General features: G+C 52.0%; 1 protein-coding gene across 1 annotated transcript in view; it reads left to right on the forward strand.

The window, feature by feature from the left end:
• Positions 1 to 23,031, forward strand: part of ST14 (ST14 transmembrane serine protease matriptase) — a 42,676-nt gene extending 19,645 nt beyond the window's left edge. Inside the window, exons 2-19 of the mRNA XM_040483546.1 lie at positions 4,380 to 4,539; positions 4,886 to 5,013; positions 5,220 to 5,290; positions 6,434 to 6,591; positions 6,809 to 6,844; positions 7,072 to 7,312; positions 9,403 to 9,542; positions 9,903 to 10,000; positions 11,002 to 11,111; positions 11,202 to 11,332; positions 12,590 to 12,694; positions 13,020 to 13,130; positions 13,248 to 13,361; positions 13,680 to 13,802; positions 14,612 to 14,798; positions 21,084 to 21,358; positions 22,142 to 22,278; positions 22,383 to 23,031. Coding sequence (XP_040339480.1) covers positions 4,380 to 4,539; positions 4,886 to 5,013; positions 5,220 to 5,290; positions 6,434 to 6,591; positions 6,809 to 6,844; positions 7,072 to 7,312; positions 9,403 to 9,542; positions 9,903 to 10,000; positions 11,002 to 11,111; positions 11,202 to 11,332; positions 12,590 to 12,694; positions 13,020 to 13,130; positions 13,248 to 13,361; positions 13,680 to 13,802; positions 14,612 to 14,798; positions 21,084 to 21,358; positions 22,142 to 22,278; positions 22,383 to 22,544 — 2,487 coding nt within the window. The 3' untranslated portion in view covers positions 22,545 to 23,031. The remainder of the gene's footprint in view (positions 1 to 4,379; positions 4,540 to 4,885; positions 5,014 to 5,219; positions 5,291 to 6,433; positions 6,592 to 6,808; positions 6,845 to 7,071; positions 7,313 to 9,402; positions 9,543 to 9,902; positions 10,001 to 11,001; positions 11,112 to 11,201; positions 11,333 to 12,589; positions 12,695 to 13,019; positions 13,131 to 13,247; positions 13,362 to 13,679; positions 13,803 to 14,611; positions 14,799 to 21,083; positions 21,359 to 22,141; positions 22,279 to 22,382) is intronic.
• Positions 23,032 to 23,089: the final 58 nt, after the last annotated feature.

Below are 23,089 nucleotides of genomic sequence, written 5' to 3' on the forward strand. Positions count from 1 at the left end.
TAAAAAAAATCTGGATACCCACTTAATTGTAGCCTACAGTGAATCCATTTGTGGTAAGTGATGCTTCCAAACCACCTTTAGGACCTCATTCTTAAATATAAACGAATAACCAATCATCTTGAAGCATTTGAAGAAAGCCTTCAACATGAAAGAGAAAGCCAAAAAACAGAGAAAAGGTACTCAATAGCAGTATAAAGATGGGAAGATTTTGCATCCAAAATTCAGAGATCAAGAAAGAACTCTTGGAAACTAGCTAACAGCAGAAATGAAAATTTCAGTTAGAGAAGTTGAAAAACAATGAGATGGGGGTATCTGGGTGGCTCAGTTAGTAGAGCATGTGACTCTCGATCTCAGGGTTATGAGTTTGAGCCGATGTTGGGCATAGAGATTACTTCAAACAAACAAATAAACAGGTGGATAATAGCAGGAAAACAATAAGTAGAGAATCAATGTAATAGGAATTGCAGAAAGATAGACCAGAGAAAATGAAGGAGGTACACTACTAAGTGTGCAATAGCATTATGTCTAAATAACAATGTAAAGGGTCACCTGGGTGGCTCAGTCAGTTAAGCATCCAACTCTTGATCTTGGCTCAGATCATGATCTCATGGTTTCGTGGGTTTGAGCCCTACATAGGGCTCTGTGTTGACAAGTGTGGAGCCTATCTGAGATTCTCTCTCTCCTCTCTCTCTGTTCTTCCCCAACTCGTGCTGTGCCTTTCTGTCTCTCAAAAAATAAATAAACATTAAAAATAAAAAAAAAAAACAATGTAAATACCTTAATTTAAAACTACTTTATTTGTGGGGCGATTAAGCATCTGACTCAGTTAAGCATTTGACTCTTGATTTCAGCTCAGTTCATGGTCCCACAATTCGTGGGTTCGAGCCTCATGTGAAGCTCTGTGCCGACAGTGCGGAGACTGATTGGAATTCTCTCTCTCTCCCTCTCTGCCCTTCCCCTGCTCGTGCATTCAGTGTCTTTCTCTCTCTCTCAAAATAAATAAATAAACTTAAAAAAAAAACTTTATTACTAAAAATTGTCAAACATCATCTGAGATTTCAGTAATAATCACTGATCACAGATCACCATAACAGATACAATAATAATGAAAAAGTTTGAAATATTTTGAGAATTAGCAAAATGTGATACAGAAACATGAAGTTAGCAAATGCTTTTGGAAAAATTGTGCAGATAAGACTTGCTCAACACAGGTTGCCACAAACCTTCAGTTTGTAAAAAATGCTTTGTCTGTGAAGTGCATTAAAGCAAAGGACAACAAGGTATGCCTGTACAAGAAAGTTTCCCAGACTGAAAGATAGGAATTTCCAAATTCAAAGAGCAGGTGGAAAGCTCAGCGTAATGAAATCTAAAGACCCAATTCACAGCAATCCTCAAAGCTTTCAGAGAAAGGTAACAAATTATGAATAAGAAATAATGCATTTGTGCTGTTATCTTATTTCTCAAAAGCAAAATTAAAAGCTAAAAAACAATGAGCTTTCAAAATTTTAAGTGAAAATTATTTGAAACATATAGTTCTATACCCAGCTAAACTATCAGCAGATGCGAGTACAGAGTGAAGATACTTCCAGAAAAATGCAGTCTTAAAAAATTTCCCTCTTGGGAAGCTACTGAACTATGTGTTCTACTAAAATGAAGTAAGCCAAGAAAGATGAAGATATGGAATCCAGGAAATAGGGGTTTTAACACAAGAGGGAGAGGAAGGAAATTCCCAGGGTGATGTTGAAGGAAGTTCCAGACATTAGCTATGGGAAAGGACAGAGGGCTCTAGAAAGGAAGCTTCCAGGAAAAAAATGAAGTGAGAGGGTATTTGACAGACTTTATATGTAGAAGGTTGGAAGAGTATTATGTAGCTTTTAGATTGTATAGAAAGACTTCAGTATATGTTAAAAAGACACCCAGGTAGGGGCGCCTGGGTGGCGCAGTCGGTTAAGCGTCCGACTTCAGCCAGGTCACGATCTCGCGGTCCGTGAGTTCGAGCCCCGCGTCAGGCTCTGGGCTGATGGCTCAGAGCCTGGAGCCTGTTTCCGATTCTGTGTCTCCCTCTCTCTCTCTGCCCCTCCCCCATTCATGCTCTGTCTCTCTCTGTCCCAAAATAAATAAATAAACGTTGAAAAAAAAAAAGACACCCAGGTAAATGAAATTTGGCAGCAGGAGAAACAAATTATTGTACTGGGAGGGAAACAATAATGAACAATGTTTTCAAAGACTAATACAGTTGACCTCTGAACACCTCGGGTTTGAATTGTGTGGTTCCACTTATATGTGTGTTTTTTTAAAAAATAAATACAGTATAGTACTGTAAATGTATTTTATCTTGTGATTTTCTTAACATTTTCTTCTAGCTTACTTTTTGTAAGAATACAGTATATAATGCATATAACATGCAGAATATGTGCTGAACAGTAAGCCTTCTGGTCAGCAGTAGGCTGTGAGTAGTTTAGTTTTGGGGACTCAAAAATTACATGTGGACTTTTGACTATGTGTGGGGTGGGTACCCCTTATCTCCCATGTTGTTCAAGTGTCATGAAAATATAGTAATTTAGATATAGAATGTGGATATAATTTAAAAAAAAAAACAACTTTAGCCCTATAGCTATTGGGAGGATGGGTGAGAAAAAGAGAAGGAAGTATATTAAAATTCACATTATCATAATAGGAAGTCAGATGATTATATTTTAAATAGATGAATCAAGAGATAGTGGTATTTGCATATTATTTAGAAATATGTAGATAAATCCCAGAATAAGCAGCTTGTGAAAGCATTTTAAGCAGTTGTCTCTGAAGTGTGTTTCTTTCCTTCTTAGAAATTTATTTTATTGAGATATAAGAACATTGTGTAAGTTTAAGGTATAGAACATGTTGATTTGATTCATTTATATATTGCAATATAATTACCAAGGAAGGGCTAGCTATGAGGTGTGTTCTGTATACAGTATTAAAGTCACAGAAGTAACCAGTTAAGGATCTAAAATAGAAATTTCAGTATCCAAACATGTCAGGAGTCGGGAGACTCTTTTATAATGGTGAAATTAACAGGTGATGTTCAAATGTAACAAATCAAGAAATGTTAGTTCAAGCACATCAAGAGTGTGAGGTAAACACCAGCAGAACCACATCTGGAAACTGTTGAAATGGCCACATCTGTGGAATTTGGGGGCTATATCGTTTATTACAAACCCTTTTTGGAGGGGGTCTGAGGTAGTTAAACCTGAAAGGGCAGAGCTCCTCTCCGGGATTTAGGGCAGACAGAGTGTATGTTATAGGGCAGAAGAGTTTGCCTCTCTGTCATCAGGCGCCCATAGACACCCCGCCTGTCATCGACGGACACCCCGCCTGTCGTCTTATTCATGTCCCCTCTCTTCCTGGATAGCCCCGACTGGGAGGAACCTGGGTAAGCTGCCATCCTGTTTGTTGGGTGTTTTGTTTGCTTTTCCGGCTCTGGGATGAGCTTGGGTGTGGATTCCCGTAGAACCTTGGCCTCATGTCACCTTGAGATTCTGGCGTGGGACACCAAGGCGAGAAACAGTGGCTTGTTCCACAGTGGCACGGCAGGGCTGCCCCGGTTTACTGCCTTTTTACTTGGGGCTGGTTAAACATTGGCAGAGCAAGGGCACCGGGTAGGTTGGCTGTACGGTTTCCGTGCTGCCCATAGGCTCCTGCCCACCCCCTCCTGCCTCCCCGCGATCAGTGGGGACCGAATCTGGCAGGGTCTCCCTGCACCAAGGCTGCAGGGCTGCGTTAGCCGGAGGAGGGGCTGCCTCTAGAAGCTCACACAGAGACCCCATGGTGGCCAATCACGGCCCTGGGCTGGGCCTGCTCTCCCCACATGCGGGCATGTACCTGCGTCAGAGATGATTCATTTAAGTGGAGAGTCTCCATGACTGGGTTTAGACAGCCTGTTTGTTTCATTTTTATTTAAACTATCAATTCTTGGGGCGCCTGGGTGGCTTGGTCGGTTAAGCGTCCGACTTCGGCTCAGGTCATGATCTCGCGGTCCGTGAGTTCGAGCCCCGCTTCGGGCTCTGTGCTAACAGCTCAGAGCCTGGAGCCTGCTTCAGATTCTGTGTCTCCCTCTCTCTCTGCTTCTCCCCTGTTCATGCTCTGTCTCTGTCTGTCTCAAAAAAATAAATAAACGTTAAAAAAAATTTAATAAAAAAAAAAACTATCAATTCTTAAGCAGTACACGTGTGGCGCTGCCTTGACACTGGGATGCGTGGATGGGAAGGCCACTTCTCATTTCTCCTCGCTTTTTGCTCCAAGCTGGACCTTACAAAGTGTAAACATTCTTCCTGGAGCAGGGCTGGGAGGCTGTTAAGGTGAGAGAAAGTTTCTGAGCTGTGTTTCATTTCTCTGTTCAGAGCATGAAGGGCATTGAGGAAGGCGTGGAGTTCTTGCCAGTCAACAACACCAAGAAGGTTGAGAAGCGGGGCCCGAAGCGCTGGGTGGTGCTGGTGGCCGTGCTGGTTGGCATCTTCTTGCTTTCTCTCATGACTTGTTTCATGGTGTGGCACTTCCAGTGTGAGTAGAGCCAGGGGTTGGCTCTGGGGAGAGTGATGGGGAGGGGGAGGATGGTGGCTGTATGTCCTCTCTCAGTGGACAGACATAGGGGCCACCGGTTGTGGGCATGAGGGAGAGACCGGAGGGTGCAGCTGGGGGTAGGTAAGGAAGGGTCCAGGGCCCTGGCTCCCCTGGCTCTTCCAAGCCATAAGGGAGGAGTGTTGGCCCACAGGCTCATGCATCCACTGGCCTCTCCTGGCATTCACTCCTCCAGGGATGCTGAGGGCAGCTTGAGGACAGTGGGGGGACCAGGGTAGCATGACGGTGTCACTTCCTCTGACCACCCTCCTTCTCTGGTCTCCCATAGACCAGAATGCGCGGGTTCAGAAGGTCTTCAATGGCTACCTGAGGATCACAAATGAGAACTTTCTGGATGCCTATGAGAACTCCAACTCCACGGAGTTCGCAAACCTGGCCAGCAAGGTGAAGGAAGCGGTGAGTCCAGTCCCTGGGCAGGGAGCCCTGTCCCTGGGGTCTGCCCTGGCACTCCCAGCCTCACCCAGGCTGAAAGAACACTGCTCCCTTCACTCCCGGATCCCTGGGCTGGCCGGTGGGTCCCAGGAGGGAGGGAGAGGCATGGGCTTGGGCAGTGGGCTATTGCTGTTCTCTGGCATGCCGTGAGCATTCCCTCTCGCCCTCAGCTGAAGCTGTTGTACAGTGGGGTGCCGACCCTGGGCCCCTACTACAAGAAGTCGTCTGTGACTGCCTTCAGGTGGGTGCTGGGGAGAAGGCTGGGTGGGATCAGTGCTGTGTGGTAGGTGGGCAGAGAGCTCGCAGCCTGCAGGGTGATGCAGCTTCAAGGTCTGGCATGGGGAGCAAGGTGCCATCCTTGTTCTTCCCTAGGTGTGTGTACTTTAGCCCACAAGTTCTGCTGTCTCCAGGGCAGGGGTAGCCATCCGTAGGAGTGTCCCCAGGTGCCACGGGTGAAGACAGGTGTGGTGTGTCCTCCATGTAAACCACTCAGTAATGGTGATGATCGTTTGTTATGTTTCTAAATTTGGGTTTGGAAGGCTTGGGTGAGTCTTCATATTTTACTTGCTTAGGCAGCCTTCAACATACTTTTTTAAAAATAGACTTTATCTCAAAAGTACTTTTGATTTAGTTAGTTTAATCTTTACGTATTTATTTAAAAGCTTATTTATTTATTTAAGCAATCTTTATGCCCAATGTGGGGCTCAAATGCACGACCCCGAGATCAAGAGTCATGTGCGCTTAAAAAAAAATTTTTTTTTAATGTTTATTTTTTTGAGATAGAGTGAGTGGGCCGCGGGAGTGGGGAGGGGCAGAAAGACAGTTGAGGAAGAGAATCCCAAGCAGGCTGTGTGCCGTTAGCAGAGTCCAATGCCGATTCAGAGCTTGATTCCACGAACTATAAGATCACGACCTGAGCCGAAATGAAGACTTGAACTTTAACCAACTGAGCCACCCAGGTGCCCCAGTTTAATCTTTATGAGTGCTGGCTGGCAGGTGGCATTCTTGTCCTCTTTCAGAGATGAGGACACAGACTCAAGAGTTTGATATTCAACGTGCCCAAGCTAGTGGTAGCATTGACAGCTCACAATCCAGGCTGCTTTCCCACTCCCAAACCTGAGCTGGCCCCAGAACACGTCTGGTTGGCGAGAGACTGTGAGAGTAGAGGGTACAGAGGCAAGATCTCTTGCTTAAAGGATCGAAAGGTGGGCAAGCATAAAAGAATCTGAGGTGGGCCCTGCCTGGAGGAAGAAACACATGGCCCTGCCCTCCCTCTCTTGGGGAGCCTGAGCCATCGCATCTATATCCAGCATCTGGGAGAGTGTGGGGACAGGTGGGGTGCCTGGCGCCCGCCTGTGCCTCAGGCTCACCCCTCTCCCCACAGCGAGGGCAGTGTCATTGCCTACTTCTGGTCCGAGTTCAGCATCCCCAAGTACCTGGTGGAGGAGGCCGAGAGCGCCATGGCAAAGGAGCGTGTGGTCACAATGCCACCCCGTGCCCGCGCCCTCAACTCCTTCGTGCTGACCTCGGTGGTGGCCTTCCGTGAGTACAGGGACGCTGGGCATGGGCATTTGCTGGGCCAGGCTTCTCTGGAGCAGGGCCAGGCCCTGGACCGTTGCAGGAGGGCAGCACTCCCGAGCCAGTGCATAGAAGGGAAGACGGTCTGCTGGCCGGGGACCTCCCTTTAGGGGAATAAGGAAGCAGGATGAAGGAAATTGACCACAGTAGTAAATACTGTGTTTTCCGTCTTGTTCTTCAGCCACTGACCCCAGAACAGTGCAGACCACCCAGGACAGTAAGTATGCCCTCCTCCCAGAGAAGATGGATGTGGCCAGACGCCCTTTCAGTCAAGGGGGTCCCCCGAAGTCATACACATCCCCCACCTGTCCCAGGCTGTGAGAAGCTCCCTCTTCTATCTCTTCTGGGTCCAGGGCAGCCTGGCACATCTCCCTGGGTGCACCCCCCAGGGAGGCTCTGGGTTGCTCGCCCCTACCGGCTCTGCCCTCTCCGTCTCCCACACAGACAGCTGCAGCTTTGCCCTGCACGCCCGCAGCGGGGAGGTGACCCGCTTCACCACGCCTGGCTTCCCTGACAGCCCATACCCGGCTCGGGCCCGCTGCCAGTGGACCCTGCGGGGGGACGCCGACTCTGTGCTGAGCCTCACCTTCCGAAGCTTTGATGTCGCACCCTGTGACGATCGTGGCAGTGACCTGGTCATGGTGTATGACACCCTGAGCCCCGTGGAACCCCGTGCCGTGGTGCAGTGAGTGTCCCGGGGAAGCAGAGGCGGGCTGCGGGAGCTCGGCGGCTGCCTCCGGAGGGAAGTGTAGCGTTGGGTTGGAGATACAGCCTATGACTTTCAGGCAGTCGAGAGCAGGGGTGTGATCCTCAGTGTGAGCTCCCAGAGCGTCTCAGGGCGTGATTTCAGCCCTGGCAAGGGTGAGGAAGGCTCACTGGTCCCTAGATGCCAGTGAGCACGGCGCAGTTCCTTTCCTTGCCAGAGAGGAGGTGCAGACTGCTGTTGTAAAATGCCCACTTTACCATGACTCACTTATGTTGAGGCCAGTGGACCAGGAGGAGGCTGCCATTGAAAAGATAGTTTGCTACTTATAGTTCCCAGAGGAGGGGGCATACAAGGCCACATGGGGAAGCCCCAGGGTCAGTCAGGAGGCAGAGGGGGCCGGAGGAGAACACAGGCAGGAGCCTTTGTTGTGGTTTCTGCCGGAAGGGCCAGGCAGGGCAGTGTATGCAGGTTTAGGAGTGACTGGTTTGAGCAATTCCAGTGGGTTCTGGGGCACACGTCTATCTCTAGTTGTCAGGTATCTGGTCGTGGGGTGATTAGGACGGGCGGATGGTGGCCTGGAGAGAAGAGCCCCATGGAGGAGGTGGTTGTGGGTGTGGGCTCTGGACTGATTGGTCTGTATGTGAAAGGCTTCCCTGAGGGTGAGTTGACTATCTCTAGGAATTGGCGAGTCCTGGGAAGGGCAGTCTTTCCAGAGGCGGCGAGCCCCCAGCTGCCCGAAGCATCAGGCTTACAGGAAATAAAAAGGCATCATACACCTGCTGAGGAACTGGGGGGTGCTGAGATGATTGCCCCCCGCCCCGCGCTGTGGGGCTCGAGCGTGCTTCTCAGAGCGCCGTGGGTGGGCATGAGCTGCCCTCTCCCGAGCTCTCCCTGACTCGGTGGGCCAGAGCCTTCTCTTGCTGTCTGTGGCAATGAGCTGGGCAGACGTTTTGTGATAAATAATGGGCTAGAATTCAGGCTCCAAAACAAGATAGAACCATCTGCTGCCGTAGCTCAGCAGCTAGGACTCCAGCCTGAACACCCTTTTTGTGCAAGGTTTCTTCCCTTCTCTGTAATTCATGAATTGTACAACGAAATAAACACATGGCTCCGAAAGGAGAAAGTGGGCAATACACATGCACAGAGAGCACAGACCTCCATCATGATCTGGAAGTAATCACTGTTAAATTTGTGAGGTGTGTTCTTCCACGCTTTCTGCTATGTGTGTGTATGTTTGTGTATAGATTTAAAAATAGGATTTTACGGCACGTTTGGTTTTGCTGTCTGGTTTGAAAACTGAAGTATATCATGATGATCCTCCCAAATCAGTAAGCTTGCTTCTGTGATTTTAATGGTTGCATATCGTGGCATTGTGTAATGTACAATGAGCACAAAGAGGCAACGTGACACAGTCATTAGCTGTGTGGGCCCCGGAGCCTGGATGCCCAGCCACTTATTAACTGTGGAACCTTGGGCAAGTTATTTCAATGCCTCAGTATCCTTATCTGTGAAATGGGGATAATAGTATTTACTTAGTGGAGTTGTTATGAAGACTCCTGAGTTCTTAACATGTTCTTAAGTGTTGTCGGTGCTGTTACTGTTACTAGTATTGTTATTATTTAGCCCATAGTTTAATGAATCTTCTGTGGTCAAGCATTTGAGGCTTCTGAGTTTTTGCTGTTTTTTTTTTTTTTTTTTAATGTTTATTTTTGAGAGAAAGAGAGAGGGAGGGACAGAGAGAATGAGAGAGAATGAGCCAGGGAGGGGAAGAGAGATGGGGGGACAGAGGATCCAAAACAGGTTCAGTGCTGTCAGCAGTAAGCTTGATGCGGGGCTCGAACGCACAAACCTTGAGATCATGACCTGAGCCAAAGTCAGATGCTTAACTAACTGAGCCACCCAGGCATCCCTGTTCTCTGCTGTTTTAAACAAAGATAAATCCTATCTCAGGTCATTTGTGCGGGGAGGAGCTTTTAAATGACCCTTGGCCTTTTATGGATGGGACCGGGGTTAGGGACGCCTGGTTTCTGTCTGCTCTCTGTAACGCATGCAACTTCTGACCCCTACAGGCTGTGTGGCACCTACCCTCCCTCCTACAACCTGACCTTCCTCTCCTCCCAGAATGTCTTGCTCGTCACGCTGATAACCAACACTGAGCGGCGACACCCTGGCTTTGAGGCCACGTTCTTCCAGCTGCCTAAGCTGAGCAGTAAGGAGGGCCTGGTGGGGCAGAGGAGGGACAGGTCTGAGGGGCTGGCCTGAGCCCACGAGGTGCAGGCCAATCCCTTGGGCTGGTGAACTGGCTCAGGTCGGTGTCAGAGGTTTGAAGCTTAAGCCACAGGGCCTTTTGTCTCTTGTGTGGGTCAGGAGCCCTCCCTAAAGTGGTCAGTCTCCTAGTGCTCAGACTTTCTGGCCACTGGCTGTGGAGTGTGCCGGGGCCCTGGCAGGCAGCTTGAGAGAGTCACCGGCTGGCTCTGCCAGGGCCCCTTGGCCTACCTACCTGCCTGCCTGCCTGCCTGGCCAGGCAGGTCCTTGGTCCTCAGGCTCTTCCTCCTGCCTTTCCTCTCAGGCTGTGGAGGCTACTTACGTGGAACCCAAGGGACATTTAGCAGCCCCTACTATCCTGGCCACTACCCGCCCAACATGAACTGCACGTGGGACATTGAGGTAGGAGCTGTAGGGTGCCTGTGAGGGCAGAAAGGGGGAGAGAGGGAGAAGAAGAGGGAGAGGGAACAGGGGAGCGGGAGAGGGAGGAGAAGGGAGGGAGGAAGAAGAGGGATGCTCCAGAGTGGCAAGTGAGGAAGGTCAAGGAGAGGGAGATGGGCTCCCTTAGCAGCCCCCAAGTTGCCGAATATCTAAAGCCTTGCAGAGTAGAGCAGGGTGGAGTAGCCCTAACCTTGTAACCTCCAGCAGACCCATATTCAAATGGTCTCAAATTCTAGCTCTTTTTTAACAATGTTTATTTATTTATTTTTGAGAGAGGGCGTGCGTGCATGTGCATGTTCACACACGCACACACACGTGTAGGGGAGGGGCAGAGAGAGAGGGAGAGAGAGAGAATCCCAAGCAGGCTCCGCACCATCAGCACAGAGCCCGATGCGGGACTCAAACTCACGAACCGTGAGACCGTGACCTGAGCCAAAACCCAGAGTCGGACGCTCATTCGACTGAGCCACCAGGGTGTCCCTCACATTTTAGCTCTCGATCAATGGCCCCCTGAGGGACCTTGGGCCAGTCACTCTACACCAGAGCCTCAGCTTGCTCCTAGGAAAGAGGAGAAGGAGTGGTGTCTGCCTGTCAGAGGTAATGTTGCCGATTGTGTGTGCAGCTTGGAGAAAGCACTTGCTAAATGACAAGTCTTGCCTCCGGGGCTGCCCGCAGGCCGTCCGAGTCAGGGACCCATCTCTCCTTTCTTTCTTCGATGGTGCCAGGAGGACCACCAGCTTTCTTTAGGAATAAGAGTGTCTCTTGCCTCTGAGTCTAGAGGTTCTTCCAGCCGTCCAACCTGAGTCCCTCTTGCCGTGTGTTCCATATCGCCCACACGGGTCAGGGAGATAAAAACACAGCAGCCACTGTCCCCCAGCCCCCGTGGCCAGCAGCACGTGGCATCCTTGGGTTTAGGAGGGGGGAAGGAAGCGGCAGAGGCCCAGCAGCATCGCTCTCCTTAGGTGCCCAACAACCAAAACGTGAAAGTGCTCTTCAAGCTCTTCTACCTGTTGGAGCCCAACGTGCCCCCGGGCAGCTGCCTCAAGGACTACGTGGAGGTCAACGGGGAGAAGTGAGTACCCTGGGGCACCCAGTGCTGGAGGGAAAGGGGGCGCCCCGAACACTTCTGGATCCTCTTCCTACCGGTGACCGCCCCCTCCAGGTACTGCGGGGAGAGGACCCAGTTTGTGGTGACCAGCAAAAGCAGCAAGATCACTGTTCGCTTCCATTCCGACCAGTCCTACACTGACACGGGTTTCTTGGCCGAGTACCTCTCCTATGATTCCAGTGACCGTGAGTACACGTCTCCAGAAGGGGGAGCCTGGCTAGAGGGACTGGCCCACGATGAGCTCTCTGCTCTGCATCTTCCCAGCATTGTGCTCTCCTAATTCTGAGGTACCAGAGAACGCAAGGGGCATGTCCGGTAGCTTTTTGAGACAAAATTGCAAGGCTGCCGGAAATGCACGTATTGAAAAAGGTGGGCAGTGAACCCTGGCACACACCGTGCCCGAGGCCTCCTGAGTTCCTTTGAGCCGTCTGTCCCTCCGGTTCAGCACTACCACGACTTGGCGTGTCTGTGCTTACCTTTGTGGCCTTATAACACCTTCGGGAATAGAGAGAGAGGAAGACCCGGGAGAGAATACTGGGGCACGACTCATCACGCCCCCTGCTCCTAGCTCGGACAGTCCCTGCTCCTAGCTCGGACAGTTCCGTGTTCTACACCTAAGAGATCTGGCAGTTTCTGCTGCCTCGAGTCTCACTGTCTGCTGTGCACATAGCAGTTCTAACCTAGTCACAGTGATTTTTCGTTTCAGCCCCTACATCACACAGTAACCTTCCGGCAGACATTTTAATTATATGCAAGAACCCAAATTTCAGTTAAAATGCAACTGCACGGCTCACCACCCAAAATGCGATTGGATGAACAAACCCCTCCGATGAGTGATTGGGCTGCCTGTGCAGCACAGAGAACGGTCTCCTCTCAGCTCTGTCTGCTTCCCGATGCCATCAGTTGTTGGACATTCCGGTCTCAGAAACACTGGAATATGGGACATGTCTTAGAATTAAGGAAGTCCAGAGATGCAACTGGACACTTGGATGGGGGTACACATCATCCATCTGCAGGGCTACTGTTGCTCCATGTTGGGCATGGGGAGCCTGGCACCTGGGCAGGAGTGGGCGGCCAAGGACATGGGGCAGTAGAACTGAGAGCACACCCAGCCAGTCTCTCTCCGCTTTGTCTGCAGCTTCCTGGGGCTTGATCATCGGCAGTCAAGGCCCCACTCCCACCCCCCGCCGCCCCGCTAGCGGTCTGTGGCCAGCCTCCCGTGCCGGCTGTAGGAAATGCGCTTGCCGCAGCATGGTGGGGCTGGGGGACCACTGCCCTGGGGTGCCGGCTGCAGCCTGCTCCTCTCTCCGTGGAGGGCCAGACGGGGAAGAGTTTTCTCTTTGGTCCTCGGTGTGGCTGTGAGGCTGGCCCTGAGGGAGGGCAGCCGGCGTGGGAGGCGAGGCTGGTGGCCGTGGACTTGAGGCCTGCCCTCTCCCCTGCAGCGTGCCCGGGGATGTTCATGTGTAACACGGGCAGGTGTATCCGGAACGAGCTGCGCTGTGACGGCTGGGCTGACTGCACGGACTACAGCGATGAGCTCAACTGCCGTGAGTCCTCTGCCCTCGCGTGCCTGGCTGCTGGGGAGCCGTCCCCATCTTTTGCTCCCCGTGTAGACATCAAGCCCCTTCCCTCCCTGTGCTGTTTGGAAGCCCTGCCTTCTGTCCGAGCAGGCACTGGAGTGTTTCTGCGCTAGTGGGGTTCGCTTCCATAGCCAGGAACGCAGAGGCACTCCGGAGCTGCCCCCTCCAGCAGGGCAGGTGGTCCCCGGGTGGCTGTCTGGTCACCCTTCCTGCCCGGGGGAGCTGTGAGCAATGACCGATGTCAGAACGAGGGCTCAGAGCCCAGCTGACCGCTGCCCTGTGCCCCCTTCAGAATGCAATGCCACCTACCAGTTCACGTGCAAGAACAAGTTCTGCAAGCCCCTCTTCTGGGTGTGTGACAGTGTGAACGACTGCGGGGACAACAGTGATGAGCTGCAGTGCAGTGAGTGCTTGGTGCTTGGAAGGGTGGGGGAGGGGGGGTGTCAGTGCCTGTTGGGCCTCCCTGCAACCTCAGCAGGGGGGCGGCGAACTGGTGCTGAGCGTGAGGCCCTGTCCCCAGGCTGCCCGGCTCAGACCTTCCAGTGTGGCAATGGGAAGTGCGTCCCACAGAACCAGCAGTGTGACGGGACAGACAACTGTGGAGATGGGTCCGATGAGGCCACGTGTGACAGAGGTGAGACCTGGCCCAACCCACCTTGCTTTAGGGACTTTCCTCCTGGTGGGAGCTGCCATGAGCACACTCACATTCCAAGTTTCCAAAGTTTAATAAACACAAACCACCCTCTCTGTGAAGTGTGACGAGAAAGTATGTCAGCGGGGAGAGAATCTTCCAGAAGGTGGAGAACCTTTGGTGGGCCTGGAAGGATGTGGGCATGGGTGTGGATGGGTACCGCAGGCTTGATAAGGAGCATAAGGTGGATGGATCATCAGGCTTCTGGTTGGGTGCTGCCATGGAACTGATTCCCTTCCCCTTGTACTCCTCCTTGAGCAGTAACAACTGTTGCCTGCACCAAACACACCTATCGCTGCCGCAACGGTCTCTGTGTGAGCAAGAGCAACCCCGAGTGTGATGGGAAGAAGGACTGTAGTGATGGCTCAGATGAGAAGGATTGTGGTGAGCAGGCCCGCTGCATACAGTTGTGCAGGTTGTTCACTGTGCAAGGCACATACAGAGGTAGAAATCATGCCAGTGCCTCAGTCACCCATCTCTGCCTCTGTCTACCTGGGGGAAAGGATAACTTTGCTGACTGGCACAGAGGCACTGTCCCATGGGCCAGCTCTGATCCTGGAGGCAGGGCCCAGGGCAGCCAGCACATCAGTGCCTCTGTGGCAGAACTCGCATCCTGGCTGAAGTGTTGGGCTGGCCCCTGCTCTGTAGACCTGGCCCACAGTGCAGTGGCAAGTCCTGGCTTCCCCATCCTGCCTGGAGGAGGGGGGCACAGCTTACCAGAGCAGTCGGCAGGGTTTAGTCCCCACCCCAACCATGCTTCAATTTATAGCCTCATGTGTATTTCAGAGTCACTGGCCATAGGTTAAATCTGAGCACAGCTATAGCTGTTCTGTGACTTTGCATCGCCGCCCCCCCCCCACTCTTCCCTCTGAGAGCTGTGTCCTTCAGCATTCAATGAGGACATCTAGGCAAATGACACTCAAATTAAATCTAAGCAAACCAGCAGGTCTCTCTGAAGGCCTCTAAATGCATTTGGGCAGGACTAAGGAGGTAGGAGCATGAGGGTTTTGAGTTTGGGAGTGGGGAGGGGGGCCGGGAGGAAGTCAGTGGGTCTCTGAGGCCGGAAGATATTTGTAGAGGGTCCCACCAAAAGGCCACCACCCCACATGACCTCCCGTTGAGCCTGGCGTGTGGCCCCAGGGGCTGGTGCCCCGCCGTGACTTTCTGACCTTTGGGTTTTCTGCCCCTCCCAGACTGTGGGCTGCGGTCGTTCACCAGGCAGTCTAGGGTTGTCGGGGGCAAGAATGCAGATGAAGGTGAGTGGCCCTGGCAGGTGAGCCTCCACGCCCTGGGCCAGGGCCACGTGTGCGGGGCTTCGATCATCTCTCCCAAATGGATGGTGTCAGCAGCTCACTGCTTCATCGACGACAAAGGATTCAAGTAAGCCCTGGGCGGGAGCCACTGAGCAGGAGCAGGGAGGCTTCCTCTTAGACCCTAAGAGGTTCTCCTCTGTTTTCTGGGCTTGGAAGCCCCCTGTGTGTGTAAGTCATGGCAGAGTGGATAGCACGGGGGCAGGGCCAGGACTGGGGGGGTGGGAGACACCCCGGGATGTCATAGTGGTAATAATAAAACTAACACTTGTTGGGTACTCCCTTTCCATCAAGCAGTATCTAAGTGCTTCTCCTACCAACCCAGTTGGGCAGGTCTGATTACGTCCCCATTTTACAGAAACAGAGGTTCAGAGAGGTAAGAACATTTGCTTGAGGTTGTGCAGTTATGAAGTGGCACAGTCAGACGAGAGCCCGAGTGTGTGGATTCCAAGGCTTGTACGGTTAGTCCGCACACAGGGACTCCTTGGGACCGGCTAGGACAAGCCTCACATTCACATTCCAGCTTTGTTTGCCCAGTGACCTTGGGCAAGTTATCCACGCCTGCTGGGCCTCAGGTGCTTTGGCAGCTTTGGTGACAGCATGAGTTCTTATCCTTGGAGTTCTGAGAATAACATGCTCGTGTTCCTGAAACCTGGTACACACTGTGCTCCACACATTGGAGCCTCAGGTCCCTGGGCAGACTCTAGCCTGGCCCAGGAAAGCCTCTAAGGGAAGGGTCAGGCTGGCATCTCAGACCGGGGTAAGCAGAGCCACAGTCTGCAGACCAGAGGGTTGGCAGGAACAGGTGGTCTGCCCCGGGCCTCTGGCCACTGGCTGTAGGGAGTCTAGTGGGATGGCTTCCTCCTGGAGAAGCAGGCACAGGAGAGCAGACCTTGTAGGGAATCCCCGCCCTCAGGGCCTTCCTGCTGGGTGCATGCCCTTTGGACAGAGGCAGCTGTGTGAGAGGGTGACCGGACTGCCCTAGTCACCCTTCTGCGGGGCGGAGAGAAGAACCACTGTGCACTTTCTGGAGAGACAGCGCTAGGGCACCAAGTAGGCCCAAGGCACGGACGTTGAGCAACGTCAGGCAGGTGCACGTAGGCATGGGTGATGACATGGTCTGTAGGGGGCAGGGTCAGTGTGGCTGTCCCCAGGGCCTTGCTGAGCTGTCAGAGGGCAGCCTCGTCCCACCTGACTGTCCTCTTATTTTACCACACTTTCCTCCACCCTGGGCGGAAGAGATTTTGTTTCTTTTTGGAGTGATGGAAGCTTACTTACAAATATTGTAAAATAAGCTTTTTGTCTTGGGATACAGACAGGTTGCAAAGACAGAATGGAGTTCCCGCACACCCTAACGCAGTTGCCCTTGTTGTTAATGTGGTGCATCTGTCCCACACTGGTCCCTTCCGCTAACACCAGTGTGGGCTTTCCTGGTATCCCAGGGGTTTTATATCCTTTCTGGGGCAGGAGGTAGTCCAGGCTCCCACTTTGCATTCTGTTGTCCCATGCCCCCAGTCTCCGATCTAGGACAGTGGCTCAGTCCGTCTTTGTTTTTGAGATCTTGACGATCTGGAGGCCAGGCATCCTATGGAATGCCCCCATCTGGGTTTGTCTGCTGTTGTCATGATTACACTGGGCTTCTGAGTGTTTGGAAAGGATATCGCATCTTGTCAGCAGGCACATGATATCAACATGACTTACCGATGGTAATGTTGATCTTTCTCATTTGATTGAGATAGCACTTGCCGGGGTTCTTCACCATAAAGTATTTCCACCTTTATTATTAGGAAGTGAGCCAATTTGGAAGTCTTCTGTAAGGAAGATTTGTCCCTTCTTTTTCATTTATTTCTTCATCTACTTATATTCGTATGGATGCATGTATATTTACATTTTGGGTTGTAATCCAATGATACTACTTTGTTGCTCAAATTGTTCCAAATGTGACCATTGCGCTTTCTTTGAGGTTGGCTCCTGTGTCCTTTTGATCTGTCCTCGTTCCTTTGTTCTTTTGAGACACTTCCTTGCTTTCTGGTCCTACCAGGTGCTTGTCCGGGTCCAGCCCCGGAATTAGCCATTCCCTCAAGAAATGTTAGCAGGGAATAGTATTTAAAAAGTGAGACCAGGGTGCTTGGTGTCCTTAGTGATACCACAGTCCCACTGTTTCTAGACCCTCAGCAGGGTGAGCTAAGATATTCATGTACGGTCTTCGCTGAAGAGCTCACCCTGTGCCCTCTGTTACTTCTCCCTCTTTCTCTTGTTTCCTCACTGAATTTCTCATTTCCTTGTCCTTCACCTTCTCTTGATTATCAGTCTGCCAGTTAATAGTGCACTTAATGCATTCAACACCCATTGTTATTAGCACTGGGAGACAACGATGAATAAGGTTTCCTCCCTGCACTTCCCAGGCTTCCCAGGCGAGGGGGATGACATACGGTACGCGTGCTTGTGCACACATGAATGTACATGCACGTGCACGCGGTGCTATGCAGCAACCAGGCACAGGTTACCTAGGCCGTGCGGGTGGGAGTTGAGAATTCTGCCCCAGGGCTGGGGAGGGAGACTTAGGAGTGCCTTTATGAGCAGGAGCATCTGATGTGAGTGTTGAAACGTGAGGGTGTTTGCAACTGGACAAGGTGACGCAGACCTTCCAGACAAAGGACAGGTGTGAGCAGAGGCAGGCGGGTGTGAAGTGTGCAAGGATCTGGAGTGTGGAGTGCAGTCACTCTGGACGCATTTCTGAGTTGGCAAGTGCTCGTTGAGCCTTACCATGGTTGAGAGGAGGCTACCTGGTTCGGTCCGTTCCATGACTTCTTAGCTGTGTGATCTTGGGCAAGTTACTTAGTCTCTCTGTGCCCGAGTCCTAAGCTTAAAATAGGCAGCCCTACATTGAAGGGCTGACTGAGGGGACGAAATGACTTGATGCGTTGGCACCGAGAAGAGTACTTGGCTTGGCCACCACCAGTGCCCTCCCAACCACACGGCCGTCACTGGGGCAGCTCAGTGGCTGCCCTTCACACCTTGTCTCTCGATGGCTGGTACGTGTGTGGACCTTCAACAGCTGGCGACTGAGTCTGCTCGTATAATCGAAGGCTGTCCTAGATGGAGGAATGTGGACTGGAGAGAAAAGACCAGTGTGGCTTTAGTTGGGGCTTAGCATGGACACAGGGGTGACAAGGGATATCTATCAGGTGAGATGGCACTAGAGGGGAGGAGGATGACCCTCCCACTCTGCCCCCTCCCCTTACCCGTCCCATCCATTCAACCCCTGGCCCTTGCCTGCTAGACATCCCAGGCCTTCTCTACTCTTTCCCCCTCACATGACTGCTCCCTTGGCTCCCCAGCCTCGGTGACTACAGCCGCCTCTACCTCACCACCTTCTTCCTTCTTGGCACGCCTGTCTGTCTCTGCAATGTGAAGGTGGTCTTTCCAAAGAGCTGATCTGATCACATCACCCCCTTGCTTACATGCTTGCGATAACTCGCGGGATAAAGTGGAAATGGCGTAGCATGATCACCATGGCCGCATTCTCTGGCCCTGCCATCTCTCCAACCTCAGTCTCTGTCCTGCCCTTACACCTTCCATATATTCGATTTGGGGGGCTCCTGAGCACTGCAAACATTGGCTCTCGGTGACTGTGCTGCTTTCTCCCCCGCCCGGAGGCCTTCACTAGCCAAGTCCTATATGATCTCCAAGGCCTTCTTCATGACCTGCTTCCTCTCCTGACTCACCTCTTCCCACCCCATGCTCTTCCACAGCCTGCTACCTGTTCCTCTGGAGGTCACCCATGCTGTGCTGTCATGGGTGGTTTTCGTGGCTCCCTCCCCAAGTACACAGTGGATTCAAGAGATCCTCTTGAAGACTGGATCTCATGCAATCTGGAACACCACAGATGGTTGGGAGAAAAAGTTAGAAAGGCAGAATGAATTCCTGGTTGGGGAGGTGAGGGCTGATTCGGCAGGTCTTGGAATCATCTTTGGCTGTTGGAAAGGATCTCACAAAAGCAGTTTTCAGGAAGTTCTCATCTGGCAAATTAAAGAGAGACCAGGAGCAAAAAGACCGGTTTGGAGGCCAGTGCTTCCGTCCGGGTGTGAGGTTCTGTAGGGAGGTGGTGGCAGGAATGGAGAGAAGGGAAGGATGCCCAGGTCAGCAGAGAGCAGGGGAGCTGGGCTTCAGCCAGGGATGGGGGAGACGGTCAAGGAGGACTGTAACGTTCCGTGCCGGCCAGAGCGAAGGTGCCTTGCCTGGACGTTTTAGGACTGACAGCTTCAGTAGCCTCTTGACTTTCCTGAGAGGTTAGAGAAGATGAGGTAGGTCTTCATGCTTTCCCCCCTCATGCAGATTTTCTATTTTAAAGATATATTTTTCTGGGGTGCCTGGGTGGCTCAGTTGGTGAAGCGTCAGACTCTTGATTTCAGCTCAGGTCATGATCTCACGGTTCGTGAGTTCAAGCCCTGTGTCGGGCTCTGCGCCGATGGTGTGGAGCCTGCTTGGGCTTCTTTCTCTCTCTCCCTCTCTCTCTGCCCCTCCCCCTTGTTCTCTTGCATGTTCTCTCTCTTTCTCAAAATAAATAAACTTTAAAAAAAGAGTTATTTCCCCAATTTTTTATTTTGAAAATTTCTCAGACCTACAAAAAAGTTGCAACTACAATGAAAGAAAAAAATGACAGTGAACACTCTCATACCCTTTATCTGCAATTGTTTTATTTCTCTGTCTTTACACGTGCACATGCTTTTCTGAACTCTCTCTGAGTTACGTGCAGCCTAACCGTGGTGACACCTCTCCCCTAAGTGCCTCAGCTCGTGTCTCCCAAGAACAGGGAGAGCCTCCCATATACCCACAATACAGGGATCACCTCCAGAAATGACAGTGTTGACATGGTACAAGTGGTGAGCACTTCCTCCATGTTCTAGGTGTCCCCCAGTGTCCCCCAATATTGTCTTTTGTGTTTTTTTTTTTTTTAATTTAAAATCTAGTCTAAGGTCATGCTTTGTATTAGTCCTTAGTTCTCTTTAGTCTCTCAATTCTAGAACAGTTTCCCCAAGCCTTTATTTTTTATTATTTTTTTATGGCATTTTATGTTTGAAAAGTCCAGGCCAGTTATTCTGTAGAATGTCTCTTAATTTGGATATTTTGATTATTTCTTCATGGTGAGAATTAGGTTAAGCTTCCCCCCCCCCCACCCCCCGCCCCGAAAGCATTACACAGGTGATGTTGTGTCCTAGCCCATTGGCGGGAATGGCTGGGAGAACACTGATCAACTGGTTAAGGTGGTGGTCATGGCTTTCTCCATTATAAATGTGCCTCCCCCACTTGGTTATGAGGGAGTAATCTTGGACGACACTTTGAATCCGTGTGAATGTCTTGTTCCCCAGCAATCTCCTACTCTCTGCCTTTATCATCCGTCGATGATTCTTGCTGGTGTTGGTTGTTGCTATGGTAGATGCAAAATGTGATTTCTTTATTGTATTGCTTCTTCTGTATTTGTTAGCTGGTGTCTTTCTGTAAAGAGTAGCTTTCCTCTGTCCTTATAAAATTTCAAAATTATTTTTTAGATTCAGGATGGACTCCTGGATTCCCCTCCCCCTTTTATATTATTCAGCACATACAGTACTTGAATCCTGTGGTTTACTTTGATGTTTGGATGATCCTAATACTGGCTCCATGATTGTGTAAACACTTACTTCTGGTGAAACAAAATGTTCCAAGGTCACTTGATGCCTTGCTTGCTTCAGACTTGAAATCGACCATTTCTCCAAGGAGACTTGGTTCCTTTTAATGGAGAAGGATATTTAGAAACCAAGTCCTGGGTGTGCTGGGGATGTCATTGCTTTGAGCCTTTTTTAGGAAAAATTCTGAGCTCTTATTGCTACTTCTGATTGCGCTCCCTCCTCCCCGACTCCTTTTGTATCTCCCTTTTCCCACACTGGAAGTTGAGGCTCCCAGCAACATCAGTGTGTCCTCCTGAATTGTTCAGACGGCCAGTATGCATGATAGAGTTCAGAATTGCTACACCTGTCCCACGACCAACAGTCGACCTAGTAAATGAAGTTCAGTCTACTGAACAGTCTACTGAACCACTGTGTTAAAAAAAGTATTTCTGTTGAGTTCTGTGTTATTCCTTCTGTGAAAGATCAGATTGATGAGAAATGCATTTTTGGTAATCAGATTAAAAATGTCTTAAAAGAGAGAAACAAGGGGGTTATGGGGGCTGAGTGCCATGGCAGGAGACACCAGCGGTTTCGGCTGAGGGCTGCAGCCATGCAGAAGCCACAGTCCCCTCAACATCTGGGTGGTGGCAGTGGCTTTCCCTAGGTCAGTGCTCTGCTCAGGGTCGCTGTCCCCGCTCCTCTCCCAGGTACTCCGACCATACCCTGTGGACTGCCTTCCTGGGCCTGCATGACCAGAGCAAGCGCAGCGCCAGTGGGGTGCAGGAGCTCGGGCTCAAGCGCATCATCAGCCACCCTTACTTCAACGACTTCACCTTCGACTATGACATCGCACTGTTGGAGCTGGAACAGCCGGCCGAATACAGCAGCACCGTGCGGCCCATCTGCCTGCCGGAAGCCTCACACACCTTCCCCACCGGCAAGGCCATCTGGGTCACCGGCTGGGGCCACACCCAGGAGGGAGGTGAGCTGGCTGGGCTGGCCACGGGTGGGCTGCCCACCTGCCTCTGTCTGGCAGTGGGAGGTTGTCCCAAGGTGAAGTGGAGACTCGGCTCTGGCTCAGAGGCCTGGTGGTGCCTCTAAACTATCTGAGTGACCTTGGCAGTTGCTTAAACTCTGAGCCTGTTTCTTCACCTGTAAAATGAAGATAAAACACCTTCCAAGATGGTGCTCAGTGAATGTAAGAGCACTGTGGTGGGAGTCCTGTGTGCTGTAGAGGCAAGCTAGCTGTGCCCGTGTCAGGTCCTGTTGCAGGAGCCTGGCCTCCTCTGTCCTTCTGCCTCCATCTGAAGGCCCTGAGTTGGTAATTGTTATATTGAAAAAAATCAGTTATAACAGTACTACAGCACATTGCTAACAACCTGTAGAATAAAGAGAGGAAAAAGTAAACCCGACACTTGGCTCTCCTGCTATGACGACACCCCGGGGCCCCTCTGGTGCTTTCCGTGGGTCTTCCTGTTTTTCATTTCGCACACCTGTTCCCACGGCGAATGTCCAATCTCCTGTCACCTGTTGCCTGGCGTGTTTTACGTGTGTCGCCCAGTTACCCACAGGGCTGCACGATGTCCCCTCGCGTTGGTGTGGCATCAGTTCCTTGAACATTTGTCAGCCACGGGTATGGGGGCTGTGTCGGGAGATTTGCTACCGAGGTCTCTGGAATGGGGCCCTGCCCATGGCCCTGCAGGTGGGCGCAATGGCCCCCGGGTCAGCACTGCCCCCCCCCCCCCCCCCCCCCCCCCCCCCCCAGGCTCCAGCGCGCTGATCCTGCAGAAGGGCGAGATCCGCGTCATCAACCAGACGACATGTGAGAGTCTGCTCCCGCAGCAGATCACCCCACGCATGATGTGTGTGGGCTACCTCAGCGGCGGCGTGGACGCCTGCCAGGTGCGCGAGGGGCGGGGACTGGCCTGGGGACGCGGCCCGGGCAGGGGGCAGGGGGCGGGGCCCGGGGCAGGGCGGGCATTCATCCGGCCCTGGTCTCCCCGCAGGGCGATTCCGGGGGCCCTCTGTCCAGCGTGGAGGCCGACGGGCGGATCTTCCAGGCCGGCGTGGTGAGCTGGGGTGAAGGCTGCGCTCAGAGGGACAAGCCCGGCGTGTACACGAGGCTCCCTGTATTTCGGGACTGGATTAAAGAGCAGACTGGGGTGTAGACGCAGGGGCCATCCGTTGGCCACCCAACGTGCACACTTGCGGGCCAAGGACACGATCGCTAAATCCACCCCTGACTTGGGCCTCCCAGAAGCCAGACTGTGAACTGAATCCCCAGGACCTCTGGAGAGGGTGAATTGGCCTGGAGAGCCCCTCTCCTCCCTCAGCCTCCAAAGCAAGGATGCGAGGTGGGGAGGGAGGACACTGGTGGTGCCAAGGGGCAGAGACTTGAAGACACAGCCTCTCTCCTCCAGCCCCGAGCTGGGCTGAGGCTCTTTCCCAAAGATCCAAGTCCTCTGCCTCTCCTCCCCCTGCCTCTCTGATACAGGAGCAGTAGTGTTGCGCCAGGACTGCTAAGATGAGGCTGATAGGGCGCTGTGGACTCCTAGCTTCACACTCGAAGGAAACCCAGGCCAAAGGACCCTGGAAGACACACCTAAGATTTGAATTGTTTTTTATCAGCTCCTGGGCGGGGGGGGGGGGGGGGGGGGGGGGGGGGGAGAGCTCGGGGGTCGCCGGCTCAGTGAAACAGGGGGGGGGGGGGGGG

Source organism: Herpailurus yagouaroundi, unplaced genomic scaffold, assembly GCF_014898765.1.
Source record: "Herpailurus yagouaroundi ecotype Mexico unplaced genomic scaffold, PumYag 161, whole genome shotgun sequence".
In the NCBI taxonomy this organism is placed as follows: Eukaryota; Metazoa; Chordata; class Mammalia; order Carnivora; family Felidae; genus Herpailurus; species Herpailurus yagouaroundi.